The sequence below is a fragment of the Girardinichthys multiradiatus genome, chromosome 9, assembly GCF_021462225.1.
Source record: "Girardinichthys multiradiatus isolate DD_20200921_A chromosome 9, DD_fGirMul_XY1, whole genome shotgun sequence".
NCBI lineage: Eukaryota > Metazoa > Chordata > Actinopteri > Cyprinodontiformes > Goodeidae > Girardinichthys > Girardinichthys multiradiatus.
This window is the reverse complement of record NC_061802.1, coordinates 7,000,516-7,016,710: the sequence shown is the minus strand read 5'-3', so window position 1 is coordinate 7,016,710 and position 16,195 is coordinate 7,000,516. Positions and strand designations below refer to the sequence as shown.

The window sequence follows — 16,195 nt, the reverse complement described above, 5'->3', positions numbered from 1 at the left end:
CTTTTCACCGGGAACTCCCATCACCCCAGCTATCCCAATTAGGCCAACTGGACCCTGGAGAGAAGGTGGAGAGGAAAGGAGAGAACAAGAAATTGTTAGACACAAACACATCAAGAGAAAGTTCTATGGGTTACTTCCAAAACTGTCATGATGCTGGGAATGCAAGACGTTCCAGATTTCAATGAAATGTTTACGTCAGTCTTGGGGGAGTTTAATTTATCTATAGTGAATTTTAAATAGTAGACATATTCAGAAAAATCATAATCATGGCCAGGACACCATATTATTAAAAAAAATATTAAATTAATTCACCTTTTGGAGCATTTTAAGCAGATTTGAGAAATATTTTTAGACAAATAAGAAATACAAACATTATTAAGACCTAATATGGAAGATTTATATACCTAGAGTGTCCTTTATATTTATAGCCAACCTGGGTAAAGACGTGAAAAAAAAAATCAATCTTTTACTGAAGTAAAACGAGTTCACTCTGAAAAACTGCTAAAAAAAACCAACATTTAATTTAGGTGCATTTTTCAGTGGGTAAAAATCTTTACTAAAAACAATATATATTAAAAAAAAAAAAAAAAAAAAAAGGAAAGAAAAAAGAAATCACTAATGCCACCCTTTAGGGACCACTAACAAGTCTTTAAATATAAATGTAACTGAAGCATTTATTTATTTTTTCATATATACTTTACTTCCGTTGTGGTGAAGAGAGAGCTGAGCCGAAAAGCAAAGCTCTCAATTTACCGGTCGGTCTACGTTCCTACCCTCACCTATGGCCATGAACTTTGGGTCATGACCGAAAGAACGAGATCACGGATACAAGCGGCGGAAATGAGCTTCCTCCGTAGGGTGGCCGGGCACTCCCTTAGAGATAGGGTGAGGAGCTCGGCCATCCGGGAGGGGCTCGGAGTAGAGCCGCTGCTCCTCCACATCGAGAGGAGCCAGTTGAGGTGGCTCGGGCATCTATACCGGATGCCTCCTGGACGCCTTCCTCGGGAGGTGTTCCAGGCACGTCCCATCGGGAGGAGGCCCAGGGGACGGCCCAGGACACGCTGGAGGGACTATGTCTCTCAGCTGGCCTGGGAACGCCTTGGGCTCCCTCTGGAGGAACTGGAGGAGGTGTCTGGAGAGAGGGACGTCTGGGCGTCTCTGCTGAGTCTGCTGAGTCTGCTGCCCCCGCGACCCGGTCCCGGATAAGCGGAAGACGACGAGACGAGAGACTTTACTTGTCATTAGTTAATCAGGGCATCTAAAACCATGATTTCCCATTTTCCTTGTGCTTTATACGGACATTTTTACTAGACATTCTTCAAAATGGGAAATGAGAGAGACATGTTAATCTTCATAAATAAGAAAATGACTGCAAGATATGAGCTACTTACTTAAACCTGCCCATATCTACAGTCGGAGCATCAATTTAAAGGTTTAAAACAACTGAAACTGTGACAAATAAGTTTATTTTGTCTCAGTTGGTTGGAGGTAACAAAGAAGAAGAATTTATTTGAAGGCCTTTTAAACACATTTTTACACAGGGTAGAAAGATAATGACAGTCAGGGCTTTGTCTATCATATTAGCTTGTAAAGAACTGTCTTTTGTGTAAAATAATAATTGCAACTTAACCCAGTGTATTGTAGGATCAAAAGACTTTTTTCAGTAGAAAGAGCTTATCCAAAGTGTAAAGTAAAATAAAGGAAAACAGAAAGAGAACACAGAAAGGAGAAGATCCAAAATAAACATGTTTTTCCAGTAACTGAGCTATACCATTAACAGGTCCAAATCCACTTTACAACACATCTGATACAGCTTAAAAGGATTTTACAACAAACTTAGAAAAGGTTAAAGCCTTAATGGGAATAATGCTATAACAGTTTATCAAGTGGAATGGAAAAGCAGCTGGTAACTGTAGCAATGACAAGGATTTACTAGTTATGAATAATGGTTGTTTGCTTGCAACAAATTGTATTTTATATTTTACGATGGTTTAAATAGGTCTCTCTTGAAAATGAGACATCAAGTCTCAATGGGACCCACCTGTGTGAATAAAGGTTTTGAATGAATGATTGAGTTACATGTTTTGAACTAATATAACAAAATAGGCCACAGAAATAATAAAAAGAGGTTTCAGAGTCCAGGTAAGAAAAAAATAAACACCTGTGTATGCAATTGAAGAGCTTAACCACTTCCACATAATTAGTCTGTGATGGGCTCTAAGGCTTGGACCACTGCCACCTCCTGCATGGCATTTTAAGTTAGAAATAGGGCAAATAATCACAATTATTATGGTCAATATTGAAATCATGATTATTGTTTGCCAATGTTTATGTTAAGTGTGAAAACATGTGACATTTAAATTTGTATTTTTTCACAAATTTAATAAAAATTTAAAATGCTATTAATTTAATTCTGCCCTTTAAAAAGTAGTCATCCAAAATATATTTAATCACATGGCTCATATAAAACATTTCAACATTTAAAAGTAAAAAAATAATGTTAAATGAATTCAAATGAATGAAAAACTGAAGGGCATTTTTTGTATTCGTCTTTGTAAAAAGAGATAGCTCAATATCAGTTTCAGAAGGGACAAAAATACCCTTCTTTAAAAAGTATATCACATCAATTAGATCCCCTGGGTAGTGGGTCTGCGGTGGGGTGAGCTAAATGTTTGTGTGATTCGAGTAGTTTGGACGGTAGCTGCATTGGAGCAAAAACAACATGGCGACCGAAGCAAGTAGCAGCAATGTAAAGCCAGCACCTTCAACATTAAAAGCAGGCATTTGGAAATATTTTGGGTTCCAGTGCAAATCCAAAACACAAGAAATGGACAAAGGTCTTGTGTAACTTGAATCAGGCAGTACTAAAGTACTGCAATAACACAAAAAACTTGCACAGCCACTTAAGGTTGACATCATGCAATGTTCTGGAACAACCCGTGGCTAAACCTGTGGATCCAAAACAGATGCAAGTTGACAGATCCTTTCTTTACAAACTGCCATCAACCGCCGTTACCTCTGTTCACAGAAGTTAACGGAGTCCGTTGACGCCTTCATATGTAAGGACCTACGACTGTACGATGTCGTGGAAAACAAGGGTTTTAAGGGTTTCAAGAAAATGGTGCCCACACACCACAATACGCCATACCAACAAGCAAACGTGACAGACGCGCCTTCCCGAAGCTGTACACACGAGGTAAAGCTAATGGTTTTACAGTAACTGCAGTCAGGAGAGAGAGAGTGGCTCTTGCGTGTGATAGTTGGACCTTCTGTGCCGCTGACCCCTACATAACTGTCACTTCTCATTTAATTTCTAATGAGTGGGCCCACACTTCAAGACCTGCCTTTTCTATCTGATCTTCGCCTTTCTCATCAATATCACTGAGGCACTGGGAATTGAAAAAACCTTGGAAGTAAAAATGTATATTAAACGAAGAAGCAGACTGTGTGCAAAAATAATATTTTTGTTGTCTTAAGTAATGCAGTGACGTCTGGAATTATTTGAACAGAGGCTCATGTTTATACTCATGCTTCTATAGCATGCCAGTCTAGAGGATATTCTCAACAGCTGGTGGTAAGTCACAGTCCAGAGGAGCGAACTTAAGCCTGAGCATTTTCTTAAACAGAAATCTACATGTGGACATTTAGTATGTAACCATAAATGAAGGCACTATGTTCTGATGTGTAGTGCTGTTCAATAATGTTATGTAACTGAAATCACAAATTCCAAGCAGAAAGAAATATAATTTCAGTTTACATACACTTTACATCAGTGGTAATGCAGTAGTACTGTAATGTTTACTGACCTGATGCTTTATTTTTACTGTTCAAAAATGACGTGAATAACCCAGTTTCCAAAAGAAAAAGAGAATACTTGAAGTTTACAAGCACTTTATTTCAATTGTAATCCTCCACATCGAGAGGAGCCAGTTGAGGTGGCTCGGGCATCTCTACGGGATGCCTCCTGGACGCCTTCCTCGGGAGGTTTTCCAGGCACGTCCTACTAGGTAGAGGCCCGGGGGACGCCCCAAGACACACTGGAGGAACTATGTCTCTCGGCTGGCCTGGGAACACCTTGGGCTCCACCCGGAGGAGCTGGAGTAGGTGTCTGGGAAGAAGGACGTCTGGGTGTGTCTGCTGAGTCTGCTGCCCCCACGACCCGGTCCCGGATAAGTGGAAGACGTCGAGTACGAGTATTTCAATTTTAATAACAGTACGGTCATGTTTTTACTTTACTTTTATAGCACATACAAAACATATACAATTGACTCATACTGGGTATGAGTCACTTTTAGTTGTTATGCTGACCTGATTACAGGCCAATATGAGTAGAGACACAGTAGTCAGACTATAGTGGCCTCTCTTGACTGTACAAAGTTTTACTGCAGAGATTGATTTGCAGTGTTCACACAGTGGTATTAGTCGCATTCACATTGTATAATCACACTTCATTTTTTCTTGTGTCCCACTGTGTTTATATTGAAAGAGGTAAAAAAGCAAAAGTATGAGAATGAAACAAACTAACATACAAGAAACAGACCACTAACATAAACACTACACACTTTGTTCCTTTTGCAATTCTGTAACTTTGCCAAAAAGCCTGACAGTCATTAAATGTTGCTCATATATCATCACCGCAGGAGGATTATCCTGCTGAATTTAAATAAGCACTGGTTGATGGTGAAGTGATACAGATTGCAGATGGGGGAACAAGAGCACTACATTGACCTCAGATCAATGTGTGTGTGGGGCGGGGGGTACTGGTTAGATAGTCTGGTTTCTTAGAAAGCCTAACCTGTTTTAAAAAAGTTCTAATAAAACCACTATTTACATTCACATAAGTAGTACAACACACAGGTCCAAACAGGCTGACATGTTCAGACATATAGTTGACTTTGATCAATGGTGCCTGGTGAATGTTTCATATATTGTGTTTCTTTAAGATGACATGACCATTGGGACTTGGAGTAGCAAATCTGATTTGGCCAAACCATTTCTAAGCTCTTAAAAACCTTCAGTAAAATTTCATTTGAAACAGTTTATGGGAGGCATTTTATGGATAAGGGGCCACTTAGTGAAGACTGGTAAAATAAAGCTTCAGTGCAACAACCCTGCATCAATTTCATTCACATCTATATCTGGAAAGTGATGTAATGGGATTTATTAGATCCAACATATGTTTAAGAGTTTCTTTCTCACTGCATAGCTCCATGGTTCCTGTTTGGCTTCAAAGAGCACTCTGCTCAGTAGGTGCTTAATGCCTCTCATATGTGCACAGCGACAACACAGTCCAGGATGTGTGGCCCAATCGGTTGCCTCTACTGTCCCCAGAAAGCAAATATTAACATTAAGGGGCCGGCTGGAGGGATAGGCCTTCTTGCAGTTTTCAAACTAGTTGTGTTTGTGGAAATTTCACAAAAGGAGACAGGGCACAGTTCCTGTTCTAAAACTCTCACATTTTTAACAGATATAAGATTTTTATTTCGAGTTTTTTAAAGACAGGTTTAGGATTTTTCAGCAGGAAAATCAGGTCAGGAAAGCAGGAAGACATGAGAAGGTTTCACTTCAACCCAGCAACTTCACCTTAATTCAAGCAATTGGAGGTGTGGGACTGTCTTACCGGTGGTCCAATTTTGCCAACATCTCCGGTGTCCCCTTTCTCTCCCTGCAAGGAGTAAAGATCAAACAATTTCACTATTTAGCTTCTGTTGTTAAAGAGATATCCATAATCAGCCCACACATATGGATAGCACAGGGTTGTGAATAACTTTGTGTTCCGTGATACATTGCATGCATGCAGGAAATAAATTTCCCACGTAATTAAGACCATCTTTACAGCACAGTCTAAGAGTCAGAAGTTAAGGCAAGCACAAATATGTTAATGTGATCTCATGTGATTGGGTTCAAAAGCTCTTTACAAAATTGCTACTGATTAAACACAATAAACTCACACAAAACTGTCGGTAAATTATTCTAAAATGAAACAACCAGAAGCAACATAATAAGGACATTTGTCTGACATGTACATGTTATTAATGAAGTAAATATTTTCAGCTGTGGTGTAGCTTAGTGACACTTTGCTAAATATGTTGGATTCCAGTGGAAAGAGTCACGTTTGATCCCAAGTCCTATACTGAGAACCATGAAAACGGATTTTCATGATTGATTCTATTTGCTAAATGCCACAATACTTATTAGAAAATATTTGTATCACTTTCTAAAAATTCTGAAGTTTTCCTACACTAAAATTATGGTCTTAAAATACTGTTGGTATAACCCTGACAATGATGGCTTTATAAGCTTCTGACAAGTAACAACATTTGAGTTCAATGAAGACACACCTGTGTATATATCTTAAAGCAACACCCCAAACACACTACCTCCTAACTTTATAAGATCAAAATGAAAAGAAATTAGGCAAGAAGCTTCATAAGTCTACTACCTCCTTTGACTACAATTTCCAGATAACTGAAGATGCCATATTAATCTGTTCAAACAATAGTAGGTAGGATATAAGTAAAATCCCGTGACAATGTCCAGCCATCATACCATTCAGGAAACAGACCAGTTTTGTGTACCAGAGGTGAACGTGTTTTGACTCAAAATGTACAATTTATTACCAAACAATAACAGAAAAAGCTGATGGGAACTGGCAGGGAGTGTTGTTTACCACAGAGAAATGAGTCCTGTGCCGACATGGCCTGCAAGGCCACTCAGACAGGAAGACGTCCTTATTACAAAAGCAACATAAAAAGCCAGATTACAGTTTGCAAAAGCCCTAAGGGACAAGAACCTGGACATATCCTGTGGTCTGGCGTAAGTAAAATGGCCAGAATAACCATTGTTATATTTGGAAGATAAAGGAGGAAGCTTGCAAGTGTCACGGTCCTGACTTTGAGTAGTAATTACAGTGCCTTGCGAAAGTATTTGGCCCCCTTGAACTTTTGAACTTTTCAACCTTTTGCCACATTTCAGGTTTCAAACATAAAGATATAAAATTCTGATTTTTTGTGAAGAATCAACAACAAGTGGGACACAATCGTGAAGTGGAATGAAATTTATTGGATGTGTCAAACTTTTTTAACAAATAAAAAACTGAAAAATGAGGTGTGCAATATTATTCGGCCCCTTCACTTTCAGTGCAGCAAACTCACTCCAGACGTTCAGTGAGGATCTCTGAATGATCCAATGTTCTCCCAAATGACTGATGATGATAAATAGAATCCACCTGTGTGTAATCAAGTCTCTGTATAAATGCACCTGCTCTGTGATAGTCTCAGGGTTTTGTTCAAAGCGCATAGAGCATCATGAAGACCAAGGAACACACCAGCCAGGTCCGAGATACTGTTGTGGAGAAGTTTAAAGCCGGATTTGGATACAAAAAGATTTCCCAAGCTTTAAACATCCCAAGGAGCACTGTGCAAGCAATCATATTGAAATGGAAGGAGTATCAGACCACTGCAAATCTACCAAGACCCGGCCGTCCCTCTAAACATTCATCTCAAACAAGGAGAAGACTGATCAGAGATGCAGCCAAGAGGCCCATGATCACTCTGGATGAACTGCAGAGATCTACAGCTGAGGTGGGAGAGTCTGTCCATAGGACAACAATCAGTCGTACACTGCACAAATCTGGCCTTTATGGAAGCGTGGCAAGAAGAAAGCCATTTCTCAAAGATATCCATAAAAAGTCTCGTTTAAAGTTTGCCACAAGCCACCTGGGAGACGCACCAAACATGTGGAAGAAGGTGCTCTGGTCAGATGAAACCAAAATCAAACTGTTTGGCCACAATGCAAAACGATATGTTTGGCGTAAAAGCAACACAGCTCATCACCCTGAACACACCATCCCCACTGTCAAACACGGTGGTGGCAGTATCATGGTTTGGGCCTGCTTTTCATCAGCAGGGACAGGGAAGATGGTCAAAATTGATGGGAAGATGGATGGGGCCAAATACAGGACCTTTGTGGAAGAAAACCTGTTGGAGTCTGCAAGAGACCTGAGACTGGGACGGAGATTTATCTTCCAACAAGACAATGATCCAAAACATAAAGCCAAATCTACAATGGAATGGTTCACAGATAAACGTATCCAGGTGTTGGAATGGCCAAGTCAAAGTCCAGACCTGAATACAATCGAGAATCTGTGGAAAGAGCTGAAGACTGCTGTTCACGAACGCTCTCCATCCAACCTCACTGAGCTCCAGCTGTTTTGCAAGGAAGAATGGGCCAGAATTTCAGTCTCTCAATGTGCAAAACTGATAGAGACAAACCCCAAGTGACTTGCAGCTGTAATTGCAGCAAAAAGTGGCGCTACAAAACACCAAAACACCCCACTTTTCAGTTTTTTATTTGTTAAAAAAGTTTGACACATCCAATAAATTTCATTACACTTCACGATTGTGTCCCACTTGTTGATTCTTCACAAAAAATTAGAATTTTATATCTTTATGTTTGAAGCCTGAAATGTGGCAAGAGGTTGACCAGTTCAAGGGGGCCGAATATTTTCGCAAGGCACTGTATGTGGTGGCAGCATTATGTTGTGGCCATATTGCCATCATAAGGTAGGACCATTATGTGGAAAAATTGAGGCAAAAATCTTGGACATCAGCGAGGGAGTTAAAGCTTGGGCACAAAAGGGTCTTCAAAACAGTGACAATGATGCCTATGTATACTGTCAAATTAGTTACAAAGTGGCCTAAGAACAACAAAGTTGATGTTTGGGAGAGGTCATCACAACACCCTGACCTCAGTCTCATAGAAAATGTTTGGGCTGTTCCTTAGCTACTGTCTGTTTACAGTGACCAAAATGTCTGAGAAATGTTTAAAACACTTTTCTGAATCTGTGCCATGAACGTATCAGGTAGTTCTTAAGAAAAAAGCCCTCAAACCCAGTAACAGCAAGGTGTACCTAAAACAGCGACTTGTGAGTGTAATGCAGCACCAGTCACAGTCACAACTTTTCAATAACAATTTAGACACTGCTTATTGTCAAACAGTCATCTTTGGTTGCCAGGTTGTTTAACCAGCTGTTGACAAACCTCTCATACAGAACGATCAAAGATTGGCAAATCAATAACACAACCACATTTTCTAACCATTCTTTCATGTTAAAAAAAATGATAATTACACAGTGTAAGTGAAACAGACTCACCGGTAGGCCCTCAGGTCCAGGTTCACCTGCATGGCCTTTCCTCCCAGATCTCCCCTTTATAGTAAACAATGATCAACAGAAACAAACACATTTCTTTATCTCATCCAAGATGTAATGTGTTTATATTCGTTTTGTATATTCAGATGAGAGTTCTTACAGTTGGGCCGATGCTGCCAAGTGGCCCGGGTGGGCCTTCATCACCCTGCAGAAACAAAGTAGTTTTTAAAACACAAACATTTATAAAATACAGACACAGCTGTATATATTTAACTATGGGTTTAACTACTGTCAAAGAACTGACAGAAGCATAAAATACAATATAAAAATGTCCTGTAAACCTTATTTTCTCCAATGATAAAAGATGAAAATAATTAGATCTGCAGTACTAATGCCAGCCCAGGCAATAAAGTTGTCTTCCCCTGTTTCTTGTAAGTGAAAGTATACAGAACTAAGAGCAAACGTAAATATTAGTATAATCCTCTAAGACATCTAGTAAATCTCAAAGGGAATTCTAAATAAACCAAACTGGAGAAAAAAACTGAAATTTAATAAAAAGATCTGCAGTTTAGTTTAACTCTTATATCTGAGTCTGGCAGGTGTTGGCCAACTCACCAACTCTATGAATGTCTGCCAACTTAATGCTTTCAACAACGCACAAAACTGTATTTGTGTTGTACACCTTTCAAAAGCTTCTGTTCACTTTTCCAGGACTGGAAAAAATGTAAAACTTGTTTTTATAAGTATCCAATTTCAAGTTATAACTTTACCTGGTGGAAAATGCCCTGAGGCCCTGTGGTAAAAGAAAGTCTTCTACTCAGATCTAAGCTACAGCTGTTTAATATGTGACTTATTTTGTGCACAATATTTTCTGTCTCTGCAGCAGTGAAACAAGAACAGCAGACGTATATAATATGTACATTACTTGTCAAAAGTTTTAGAACACCTAATTTTTTTCAGTTTTTTATTGAAAATCATACAGTTTATTGTCTCATTACACTCTCAAATGAAAGCATAGTACAAAAAAGCAATTGGAGTTAAAAAGGAAATCGTGGAATCAATCAATCATGAATTCAAGCTTACCATCTTTTTCTTTTTTCCTGAGGTACTTCTGGCATAGTTTGGATTTATGTTTTGGGTCATTATCTTGATGTAGAATGAACCCCTGACCAACTAGGTGCATACCAGAGGGTATTGCATGACGCTGCAGAATGCTGAGGTAGCAGTTTTGGTTCAGGGTGCCTCTCACTCTATACAAGTCACTGACCCTGGATCCAGCAAAACAGCACCAGACCATCAAATTTCCTCGTCCATGTTTCAAAGTTAATATCACACACTATGGAACCATCCTTTTGCCTCAACAACATACAAAGATTCTGAGGGATGAACCAAAGATTTCAAAGTTTGATTCATTAGTCCATAATACTTTCATTCAAGCTTCAGTATTCCAATTGCAATGTTTCATGGCCCAGGCAAGCCTCTTTGTCTTATTCTGAGGTCTAAGCAAAGGCTTTCTGTCTACAACCTGTCATGTCTAACCTGCAGCTCGAAGTCTTCACAGTTTAAACTGAGATTGGGTTACTACGACTAGTATTAAGCTGTGCTTGAAGCTGTTGGCATGTGAGCTGCCTATCACGCAAGCTGCTAACTCTCAGAAACTTGTCCTCCGATTCAGTTGTGGCTTTGGGTCTCCCAGACTTCTTCCTGTCAAAGTTTCCCCCAGTTTCGGAGTGCCTTTTGATGGTGAAGAAAACTATACTCACTGAAACCTTGATTTTCTTTGCAATTTCTCTGTGGGAAAGACCTACATTTTTTTAGTGTCATGATGGTGTGTCTCTCCATTGTAAATTGTCTTTTTCTCGACATTTTTGTAGCAACACAAGACTTTCTGCAGTACAGTACAGTTCAACTGACGCTCACAGGGGTATGGAACCAGCTTTCAAGGCTTCAATTGGTAGAACAGTTTTAAATTGTTAACCCATTTCATGTTCCCTGAAAAATTATTTTTTGTACAATTCTTAATATGTTATTTTTCAGTTTTGGGTAACATTACCTTTTTTTACCTCTGGAAGTTCAGCACTTACCTTTGTACCATTTCAAGCTATTGATTGGACTTGAACAACATGAATGGCAATAAATAACTGGAAAAATTGGGGAGTTTTAAAACGTTTGACTGGTAGTGTATATGAACTAGTCTACGTGTTGAAAAATCTCACCTGTACTCCTTTCGGCCCTGGCGGGCCTAGGGGCCCTCTTGCACCCTGTAAACCCTGAAACACATCCAAATGTGTAAATACATTAGATGAACTAAATACTTGCATTTGTGGTAGATTTGAGAGTTGCTACCTTCGGTCCAGGGGGGCCATTGGGGCCTGGCACACCAATGTCTCCAGGAAACCCCTTACAAAAATCATAAAAGAGATTACATATGCTGTTGCTGTAATACTGCTGTTTTTTTTAAAATACAATTATGGACAATGTTATATAAAACCAAATATTGTAATGCAAGACAGAGCTGACTGAGGTTGAAAACCTTACTGCAGGCTTCATGCTACAATGTAGTGACTCTAAATGTACCCCACATATGCTCCACTGTTATAAAATGTACATACAGTACAGACCAAAAGTTTGGACACACATTCTCATTCAAAGAGTTGTCTTTATTTTCATGACTATGAATATTGTAGCTTCACACTGAAGGCATCAAAACTATGAATTAACACATGTGGAATTATATACTGAACAAAAAAGTGTGAAACAACTGAAAACATGTCTTATATTCTAGGTTCTTCAAAGTAGCCACCTTTTGCTTTGATTACTGCTCCGCACACTCTTGGCATTCTGTTGATGAGCTTCAAGAGGTAGTCACCTGAAATGCTTTTCACTTCACAGGTGTGCCCAGTCAGGTTCAATAAGTGGGATTTCAAGCCTTATAAATTGGGTTGGGACCATCAGTTGTGTTGTGCAGGAGGTGGATACAGTACACAGCTGATAGTCCTACTGAATAGACTTAGAATTTGTATTATGGCAAGAAAAAAGCAGCTAAGTAAAGAAAAACGAGTGGCCAATATTGCTTTAAGAAATGAAGGTCAGTCAGTCCTAACAATTGGGAAAACCTTGAAAGTGTCCCCAAGTGCAGTCGCAAAAACCATCAATTGCTACAAAGAAATTGGCTCAAAAGAGGACCGCCCCAGGAAAGGAAGACCAAGAGTCACTTCTGCTGCGGACGATCAAATTCATCCGAGTCACCAGCCTCAGAAATCGCAGGTTAACAGCAGCTCAGATTAGAGAACAGGTCAATGCCACACAGAGTTCTAGCAGCAGACACATCTCTAGAACAACTGTTAAGAGGAGACTGTGTGAATCAGGCCTTCATGGTAAAATAGCTGCTAGGAAACCACTGCTGAGGACAGGCAACAAGCAGAAGAGACTTGTTTGGGCTAAAGAACACAAGGAATGGACATTAGACCAGTGGAAATCTGTGCTTTGGTCTGATGAGTCCAAGTTTGAGATCTTTGGTTCCAACCATCGTGTCTTTGTGCGGCGCAGAAGAGGTGAACGGATGGACTCTACATGCCTGGTTCCCACCGTGAAGCATGGAGGAGGAGGTGTGATGGTGTGGGGGTGCTTTGCTGGTGACACTGTTGGGGATTTATTCAAAATTAGAGGCATACTGAACCAGCATGGCTACCACAGCATCTTGCAGCGGGATGCTATTCCATCCGGTTTGCGTTTAATTGGACCATCATTTATTTTTCAACAGGACAATGACTCCAAACACACCTCCAGGCTGTGTAAGGGTTATTTGACCAAGAAGGAGAGAGATGGGGTGCTGCGCCAGATGACCTGGCCTCCACAGTCACCGGACCTGAACCCAATCGAGATGGTTTGGGGTGAGCTGGACCGCAGAGTGAAGGCAAAAGGGCCAACAAGTGCTAAGCATCTCTGGGAAATCCTTCAAGACTGTTGGAAAACCATTTCAGGTGACTACCTCTTGAAGCTCATCAACAGAATGCCAAGAGTGTGAAAAGCAGTAATCAAAGCAAAAGATGGCTACTTTGAAGAACCTAGAATATGACATATTTTCAGTTGTTTCACACTTTTTTGTTCAGTATATAATTCCACATGTGTTGATTCATAGTTTTGATGCCTTCAGTGTGAAGCTACAATATTCATAGTCATAAAAATAAAGAAAACACTTTGAATGCGAAGGTGTGTCCAAACCTTTGGTCTGTACTTTAAATGCTATGCAAATGCTGTGCCAATGACCCAATAACCTACTAGTTACCTACTCCCATGTTATGCTATGCAAATTAACTGTCTACGCTAAGAAGATTTACTAACTTGACATGCCAAATGCTTTAAATGGTTGATACATCGGGGGAGTTGGTTTGTGTTTTTGACTGGAGATTTCAAAAAGTAATTTGCACACACAAAGACATCAAAGCAAATAAAGTTAGAGGTAAAAACTGGAATGACACAAAAACAAGTATTGTGCACGCTAAAATGTATTCACTACTCTGTGGAAAAGGCATTATTAGCAATGACAACTTAGAGATCTCTTTTGTATGAAGGAATTGGTCACATGCATTGTTCAGGTGTACTTTTTGGCACATTCATCCACACAAACTTTCTTCAAGTCTTGAGCCTTCTGGGGATCTTTTCAATGCACTCTGATCTTCAGTTCTTTCCATGGAGTTTATATTGGATATTGGAAGTCAGGTGATTGCCAAGGCCTTTTCAACAGATTTACTTTTAATTAAGAGTACATGCTCATCTAGGTGGAGTGAATGCAGCAAGTAACTGACTTGATGCAATCTGCTGGGTTTCCTTTGATAGAGAACTTTTTAACCCATTTGAATAATGACTGCACTGTTTGATAACTAAAATTAACTGGAATGTACAGGGGTTAGACAATGAAACAGAAACACCTGGTTTTAGACCACAATAATTTATTAGTATGGTGTAGGGCCTCCTTTTGCGGCCAATACAGCGTCAATTTGTCTTGGGAATGACATATACAAATCCTGCACAGTGGTCAGAGGGATTTTAAGCCATTCTTCTTGCAGGATAGTGGCCAGGTCACTACGTGATACTGGTGGAGGAAAATGTTTCCTGACTCGCTCCTCCAAAACACCCCAAAGTGGCTCAATAATATTTAGATCTGGTGACTGTGCAGGCCATGGGAGATGTTCAACTTCACTTTCATGTTCATCAAACCAATCTTTCACCAGTCTTGCTGTGTGTATTGGTGCATTGTCATCCTGATATACGGCACTGCCTTCAGGATACAATGTTTGAACCATTGGATGCACATGGTCCTCAAGAATGGTTCGGTAGTCCTTGGCAGTGACGTGCCCATCTAGCACAAGTATTGGGCTAAGGGAATGCCATGATATGGCAGCCCAAACCATCACTGATCCACCCCCATGCTTCACTCTGGGCATGCAACAGTCTGGGTGGTACGCTTCTTTGGGGCTTCTCCACACCGTAACTCTCCCGGATGTGGGGAAAACAGTAAAGGTGGACTCATCAGAGAACAATACATGTTTCACATTGTCCACAGCCCAAGATTTGCGCTCCTTGCACCATTGAAACCGACGTTTGGCATTGGCATGAGTGACCAAAGGTTTGACTATAGCAGCCCGGCCGTGTATATTGACCCTGTGGAGCTCCCGACGGACAGTTCTGGTGGAAACAGGAGAGTTGAGGTGCACATTTAATTCTGCCGTGATTTGGGCAGCCGTGGTTTTATGTTTTATGTTTTTTGGATACAATCCGGGTTAGCACCCGAACATCCCTTTCAGACAGCTTCCTCTTGCGTCCACAGTTAATCCTGTTGGATGTGGTTCGTCCTTCTTGGTGGTATGCTGACCAAGATGGCGCCGACGATGGCAGCCTCGGAGCTTCGCTCTCTCTTTGTTTTTGTATTTTGTGTGTTTGTATGTTTTTGGAGCCACAGTTCTGTGGTGTCGGGCCACAATCCTGGGGTCTCATTCAGTAGAGAGGAACTTCTCAACATCAGAGAGTCCACTCTTGGGTTTTTTTCACCATCTTTCATTGATCCGAGGTTCACTGAGCTCCTGGCAAGCGGAGCTGCGGCTTTATATGGAATTCTGCGCCGAAAATGGCGGAGGGGGAAGCGTGCTGGCGCGCTGGTAAAGCTCCGCAAAAGAGGACTTCGCACACCACTGCCTTCAATCCACCTGGCAAATGTCCACTCTCTCAACAACAAGATGGACGAGCTGCTTCTTCTCACCGGTAAAAACACGGACCTCCGCGGATCAGCGATTTTCTGCTTTACTGAGACATGGCTGAGTGAAAACATCCCGGACCGCGCCCTGCTGTTGCCGGACTTCCAGCTGCTCAGGGCGGATCGCAGCGCGGAGCTATCAGTGTGGTGACATCATACATCCGTTTCTGTGAGGACATGTGTGTGCAGACCAAGACCTTCTGCACCTTTGGGAACAATAAGCCATGGTTTACTCCACACCTCAGGAATCTGCACAGGGAAAAGGAAGAAGCTCACAGCAGTGGAGATTGGGCGCGGTACAGGCAAGCCAGGAACAGACTAACAAAAGAGATTAAAGCAGCTAAGAGAAGCTATAGTGAGAAGCTTAAGAACAGCCTTTCTACTGGTGACACCAGCTGTATGGACTGGTCTGAGAAACCTGACTGCCTACAAGAGCCCCTCCACCCATCCTGAACAGAGTCGTCTCCTGGCCAACCGTCTGAATGGCTTCTACTGCAGACATGACAAGAAGCCATTCACACCTCAAATCATCCCCTCTACATCCCATTCAGGAACAAATTCCTCTCATAAAGCAATCAACCCCCCACCATCAGATCCTCTGCCTGCACTAAAGATCTCCAAGGAAGAGGTAAACAGGCTCTTTCAGCGCATGAAAACAAAGAAAGCTGGAGGACCTGATAACATCTCCCCATCATGTCTGAAAGCCTGCGCACATCAACTTGCTCCGATCTTCACAAGGATCTTCAACAAGTCACTGGAGAAATGTGAGGTCCCCTCCTGCCTCAAACAAT

General features: G+C 40.9%; 1 protein-coding gene across 1 annotated transcript in view; it reads right to left on the bottom strand.

Moving 5' to 3' along the window:
• LOC124873719 (collagen alpha-1(XXIV) chain) overlaps window positions 1-16,195 on the bottom strand; it is a 155,133-nt gene that overhangs the window by 46,628 nt on the left and 92,310 nt on the right. The window contains exons 20-25 of the mRNA XM_047374587.1: window positions 11,498-11,551; window positions 11,368-11,421; window positions 9,312-9,356; window positions 9,155-9,208; window positions 5,621-5,665; window positions 1-54 (exon numbers count right to left, since the gene is read on the bottom strand). Of these exons, the coding sequence (XP_047230543.1) occupies window positions 1-54; window positions 5,621-5,665; window positions 9,155-9,208; window positions 9,312-9,356; window positions 11,368-11,421; window positions 11,498-11,551 (306 nt within the window). The remainder of the gene's footprint in view (window positions 55-5,620; window positions 5,666-9,154; window positions 9,209-9,311; window positions 9,357-11,367; window positions 11,422-11,497; window positions 11,552-16,195) is intronic.